Raw genomic sequence first — 6,111 nt, forward strand, 5'->3', positions numbered from 1 at the left:
GAACCAAGACGGCTTTTGGTAGTTTTATTTAGTTTCTGTCCACTTTGAATGAAGTGTGTTTCACGATGATAAAAGTAGGGATTATTTACATGGAGTCTGGTGGGTTTGATGATGGTGATTTTGGGGCTGTTTCATGTTAAATAAAAAATGATCTTCCTCTTTAACTAACAGGTCTAGCTCTGCAGGGATCCATCCCATAATGTTGTCATACACTGAGGGGACTCGTACCTGCGACCACCTTCAGGAACTGAGCCTCTGTGTCCTCCAGGCAGTGAGACGCTGTGAGGATCCATGTTGGTGAGTAGATCACTCCTCCACAGAACCCTTTGTCTTTATACACCAGCAGAACCTTCAATCAGCAAAACAACAGGTAACAAAGGGAAGATTTTACATTTTCCTTTTCTATTAGGATGGAAAACACATACTACACAGTAGTTTTAATTACTGTCACTTTAAAATCGTGAGCGTCGGCCTCCTCCCAGCTGGACGCCCCCCCCACCACCACCTTCCCCTAGGTTTTTAGATAAAATTTCCCAAAAACAACAAAAGAAAAGAGAATAAATGTTGGAGAAAAAAAGTGGAAAAAATGTTGGAAAAATGGCAAATGACGTACAGAGCGTTGTCTGTTTGAACCCCAAAAATGTCAAAATAACAAAAACAAAATGTAGAAAAACTTTGAAAGAAAGTGTCAAAAACGACGGAAAAATGGCAAGTGACATAAAAAGAGTGTTGTCCGCAACAAAAGTGTCCAAAAAACAAAAAAGCGTAAAAAAAAGTTAAAGAAAGCGCCGAAAATTGAGAAAATTGCCAAAGCGTGTCTGCATGAAGCACAAAAATGTCAAAATAACAAAAAAAAACTTGAAAAAAGCGCCAAAAATGTTGGAGAATGGCAAACGACGTCTGCATAAACGTTAAAAAACACATATTTAAAAGGTGAATCAACAGCTGCGTGTGAAAGAAAACAGCTGAGGACCGAGTACGGAGCCCTGAGGCACTCCGAGCTCAAAACGGCAGCTTCAGACATCCAATCTAAAGCGTCTCTCCTCCGAGTTCCTCACGGGTGACTGAGCTTGTTAGCAACACCCACTGGCGGCCTTGTGTGTGTGTGTTAGTGTATGTATGTGTGTGTGTGTGTGTGTGTGTGTGTGTGTGTGTGTGTGTGTGTGTACCTGCCAGGGACATTCACCTCGGGGACACTCGGTTCCCCCGACGATCCGAGCTGTAGAGACGGGCTTGTTCCGTCCGAGCAGGACGGGGACCATACCACACGCTATCTCCTCTGGAACAACACACACACATAGTACACACATACACACCAACACACACACAATCACACACACACATACGTGCACACACACAGACACACACACATAGTACACACACACGCAAACACATAGTACACACACACACACATAATAATGAATAATGTGTCTTTGTGTGTGTGAGTGTGTGTGTGTCTTTCTGTGTGTGCGTGTGTCTTTTTATGTGTATATGTGTGTGTGTGTCTCTGTGTGTGTGTGTGTGTGTGTGTGTGTGTGTGTGTGTTGACCTCTTGCTACGCAGCGTTGTCCGTCGGCGTGCAGGAAGTAGCCGTCTGCACACGAGCAGTTGCGTCTTCGTCCGTTCTCGTCTTCATCGCAGAAATGTTCGCAGCCTCCGTTCTCCAGCAGGCAGCTCCCCCGCACCGCACCGTTCTCTGGGAACAGGATGCAATGAGAACAGGAAGTAGAAACTATCCGCTACAGCTGCGTGTGAAAGGGAACACCAGAGGACCGAGGACGGAGCCCTGAGGCACTCCGGGCTCAAAACGCAGCTTCAGACATGTCAAAAATCTAAAAAAAACTAAAACCAAATGTTGAAACAAGCGCCAAAAATGGTAAATAACGTACAGTGTTGTCTGCATGAACCACACAAATCCCCAAAAAAAAAAAAAAGAAAAGAAGAAAAGAATAGAACAAAGCGCCAAAAATGTCGTCTGCAGCAAAAATGTCAAAAAACAACAAATATGTAGAAAACGTTTTGAGAAAAGCGCTAAAAATGCCGGATAAACAACAAAAGAAATGTAAAAAAAGTTAAAGAACAACTAAAACCCCTCTCATTCCCCCTGCTCTGGTGTTTCCTGCATTCATTCCCCTTGCTCTGGTGTTCCCCCCTCTCATTCCCCATGCTCACCGTGCTCACAGTTGAGTCCACTGAAGGCGGGGGGGCAGTAGCAGGCGTAGGAGGCCCCCTGGGGGGAGCAGCTGCCGCCGTGGAGACAGGGACCCGACTTACAGACGTCGGGGACTAGAGGACACAGGGACGTTACAACCATGAACCGGCCAATCACAATCAGTCTCTGAGACACACACAAACACACACACACATAGAAACACACACACACACACACACACACACACAAACACACAGAGAGCTGCGTATGAAAGGAAACACCAGAGGACCGAGGACGGAGCCCTGAGGCACTCCGTGGCTCAAAACAGCAGCTTCAGAAATGCTGGAGAAACAACAAAAATGACACAGAAACACACTTACCACTTACACAAAAATACACAGACACGCACACACAGATCCACACACAGAGACACACACACGCACACAGATATACACACACGCACACACACCCAGAAGAGAACGTGTGTGTGTGTCTTACGGTTGTACGTCCTCCAGAACTCGTCCTGAGGAAACAACAGATGTGTGTTATTGATCCTCTGAATGAAAGGTGTGTGTGTCTGCGTGTGTGTGTCTGTGTGTGTTTGTGGTTGCCGTGGCGACTGCAGCAGCGTTACCGTGGTCTCGGTGTGTTCGAAGACCTCCCGTGCCTCCTCGTAGGAGCAGCGCTCCTCCAGACACTCCCTCCTCAGGTCGCCCCGCTGCAGCTCCTCCAGCCAGCCGGAGTTGGCCCTGCGGCCCCGGGCCAGGACGCCGTGGGCGGCGTGGGGGGCCAGGACCACTTCCCCCACACAGGGGACAGTCATTATTATTAAATAATAATAATAATAATGATAATAATAATAATAATAATAATAATAATAAGGACAACGTCATCATGCAGTCACATAATTCAATATTAATCAGCCAAAGTCTGCATATTTATGCTCAGGGGGCGCATTTCACACACGCACACACACACACACACACACAGAAACTCACACACTCACACACACACACACACACACACACACCCACACACACACAGTGTCCTCCCTGCGGGGACATTGAGTCTGTTCCAGTCTCACCTGACTGACTGCCGGAGACGAAGACGAAGACCGTGAAGACGACTCTCAGCCACATAGTCACAGTTACATGTCCGGCTGCTGTGTGCACCCAAGGGTGCAAAGTCTGCCCCCCCCCCCCACCCACCCGTAGATTACATGTGAGCAAGGGAGTAACTTTGGGGGTGGGGGGGGGGCAGCATTCAGGACTGAGACATAAACTCAGAGTATAATGTCCAAAAAGCAGTTGTCAGTATTTTGTTTTTTGTCGTATTTTCTATGTTTTTGTTGTTTGTGTCTGTTTGTCTCTGTGAGTCTGTTTGTGTCTCTATGTGTGTGTGTGTGTGTGTGTCTGTGTGTGTGTCTAAAACAGCCTTTAGGTGCCAAAAACCTTGAGAAATTAAAAACATTGACGTATTTATCAGAAGTTATTCTTTAATTAGTCTGTGACATTATGACATCATCTGTAACATTATGACATCATCTGTAACATGATGACATCATCTGTAACATTATGACATCATCTGTTAGTTTATTGTTGATGTCTCAGTCGCTGGACCTGGCGTTATTTCGTTATACAGGAACTAATCTAAAAATATAAATTATGAAGTCGTCTGTGACAATATGACATCATAATGTTACAGACGACCTCATAATGTTACAGTTCAGTTCCCCAAGAGAAACAACATTGTTGATCTATCATCTTTCATGTCTCAGTCGCTGTACATGGCGTCATCTGTTACATTATGACATCATCTGTAACATTATGACATCATCTGTAACATCTCTCTTCCCCGTCTCAGTAGCTGGACATGGCGTCCTGGATCCAGTCCACGAAGCGGCTGACCTTGGCGTAGACCCCGTACAGGTTTTCCTTGGCGCAGTCCTTCCCCCAGCTCACCACGCCCGTCAGGAACCAGGTCTTCCTGTAGTACGTGACCAGGGGCCCGCCGCTGTCCCCCTTGCAGGCGTCGCGGCCGCCGGCCCGCAACCCGGCGCAGAACATGTTCTTGGTGATGTTGAGGCGACTGTGCAGGCGGCAGTCCTGCTGCGACACGCGCGGCAGCACGGCGCGCTGCAGGACCTGCGCCGTGGCGCCGAACTGCGCCAGGCGGCCCCAGCCGGACACGGTGGACTCGCGCACGGACCCCAGCGTGCGGATGAAGGTGCTGTTGCGCGCCGGGAGGCAGATCGGGACCACGTAGACGCCGAGCTTCACCGGGCGCTGCAGCCGCAGCAGCGCCACGTCGTTGTCGTAGCTCGACTTGTTGTAGCCGGGGTGGACCAGGACCTTCAGCACGGAGCGCCGCTGCTCAGTCCTCTCCTCCACGGTCAGGTCGTGTTCACCTACACACACACACACACACACACACAGATTCCCCCCAAAAAACAACAATGACATCATTAAATGTCTTGTTTTGTCCACAGCTCAGAATTCTGAGAGGCGGTGATGTCAGAGAGAGGCGGTGATGTCAGAGAGACGGTGATGTCAGAGAGGTGATGATGTCAGAGAGGCGATGATGTCAGAGAGACGGTGATGTCAGAGAGGTGATGATGTCAGAGAGGCGATGATGTCAGAGAGAGACGGTGATGTCAGAGAGGCGGTGATGTCAGAGAGGCGGTGATGTCAGAGAGGCGATGATGTCAGAGAGAGACGGTGATGTCAGAGAGGCGGTGATGTCAGAGAGGTGATGACATCACATCTCGGCGTTCTTACCGACGGTGACGTTGAAGACGGCGGCCGGTCTCCCCCAGACGCAGTGAGCCGCCGTCAGCAGCCAGCGGGGGGACAGCACCACGGCGCCGCAGGAGAACTCGCCGCCCTCCGTCAGCAGCGCCTGCAACACCGGGAATAACAACCGGAATAACACCGGGAATAACAACCGGAATAACACCGGGAATAACAACTGGAATAACACCGGGAATAACAACCGGAATAACACCGGGAATAACAACCGGAATAACACCGGGAATAACAACCGGAATAACACCGGGAATAATAACAGGAATAACAACCGGGAACAAGGGAATAGTAACTGGAAGACCGCATATACAATGATGATTACAGCACATAGCGGCGGATTTGCACGCTTGAGGCTCATTTGGGCGCCGTTTTTTGTTATAAAGTGGATGAAAAAAAATTGGTAAAAAAACTTTTTTTTAAACAGAGCAAAATGTCAAAGTGACATAAATGTGAAAATATGTGGAAAAGGTAACAAAAATGTGACAAAAATTGGAAAATTTTAAAAGAATAAATTCAAAAAAGCTTTAAAAATTTGGGGGGAAAAACAAGAAAATTCCAAAAGCCTCAAAAACGTCGAAAAAACTCTCATATTTCAGTTAAACCAAGTTTGGGAGAACTGAGTCTTCAGCGTCACATTGAAACTTTATTGTGTGTGTGTGTGTGTGTGTGTGTGTGTGTGTGTGTGTGTGTGTGGGGGGGGGGGGGGGGGGGGGGGGGGGGGGGGGGGGGGGGGGGGGGGGGGTCCTACGGTCCTACCTGCCATGGGCAGTGTCCTTTGGGGCAGACGTGCCCGTTAATAACCCTCGGGGCAAAGTGCATCTGGACTCGTCCACAGGCCACGGCAACTGGACACACAAGGAAACAAAATGGCCGCCCACACTACAACATCTATCTGTCCCACCAGACTCCATCTAAATTAACAGTGATTTTAGCATCGTACATTACACTTCATTCAAAGTGGACAGAAACTAAATAGAACTATTCAAAGCCATTTTTGGGTCGTCTTTCCACTTTTCCAACCATCACAACTCTAGTTTTGGTTGAAATAAACACATAGTTTACCGATTTACATCTGACAATATACTGCTCTATACACGCTAAAAGTAGTGATTATTTACATGGAGTCTGGTGGAGATATGCTGCTCTATACATGCT

At 48.0% G+C, this 6,111-nt stretch overlaps 2 protein-coding genes across 2 annotated transcripts; both read right to left on the reverse strand.

The window, feature by feature from the left end:
* Nucleotides 1-211: 211 nt before the first annotated feature.
* LOC117939748 (coagulation factor VII-like) lies at nucleotides 212-3,384 on the reverse strand (the record flags this gene model as incomplete). The annotated part of the gene is made up of 7 exons (XM_034865203.1): nucleotides 3,237-3,384; nucleotides 2,787-2,950; nucleotides 2,651-2,675; nucleotides 2,173-2,286; nucleotides 1,550-1,696; nucleotides 1,170-1,279; nucleotides 212-349 (listed from the first exon to the last, which is right to left on the reverse strand). Coding segments are annotated over exons 1-7 (753 nt in total), but the record flags the coding sequence as incomplete, so codon positions are not given.
* Nucleotides 3,385-3,982: 598 nt separating this feature from the next.
* f7l (coagulation factor VII, like) lies at nucleotides 3,983-5,832 on the reverse strand. Its single transcript, XM_034865204.1, has 3 exons — nucleotides 5,713-5,832; nucleotides 4,930-5,050; nucleotides 3,983-4,559 (listed from the first exon to the last, which is right to left on the reverse strand). Exons 1-3 carry the CDS (start codon nucleotides 5,773-5,775, stop codon nucleotides 4,012-4,014), a joined length of 732 nt encoding a protein of 243 aa, XP_034721095.1. The 5' UTR covers nucleotides 5,776-5,832; the 3' UTR covers nucleotides 3,983-4,011.
* Nucleotides 5,833-6,111: the final 279 nt, after the last annotated feature.

The sequence above is a fragment of the Etheostoma cragini genome, unplaced genomic scaffold (assembly GCF_013103735.1).
Source record: "Etheostoma cragini isolate CJK2018 unplaced genomic scaffold, CSU_Ecrag_1.0 ScbMSFa_1011, whole genome shotgun sequence".
NCBI lineage: Eukaryota > Metazoa > Chordata > Actinopteri > Perciformes > Percidae > Etheostoma > Etheostoma cragini.

Bases quoted from the DNA above. Each gene is read 5' to 3' on its own strand.
- f7l (XM_034865204.1), bottom strand. From the start codon at position 5,775: ATGCACTTTGCCCCGAGGGTTATTAACGGGCACGTCTGCCCCAAAGGA. The intron at 5,051-5,712 runs GTAGGACCGTAG...CCGGTGTTGCAG, and splicing joins AAGGACACTGCCCATGGCAG to GCGCTGCTGACGGAGGGCGG. The intron at 4,560-4,929 runs GTAAGAACGCCG...GTGTGTGTGTAG, and splicing joins CGTCTTCAACGTCACCGTCG to GTGAACACGACCTGACCGTG.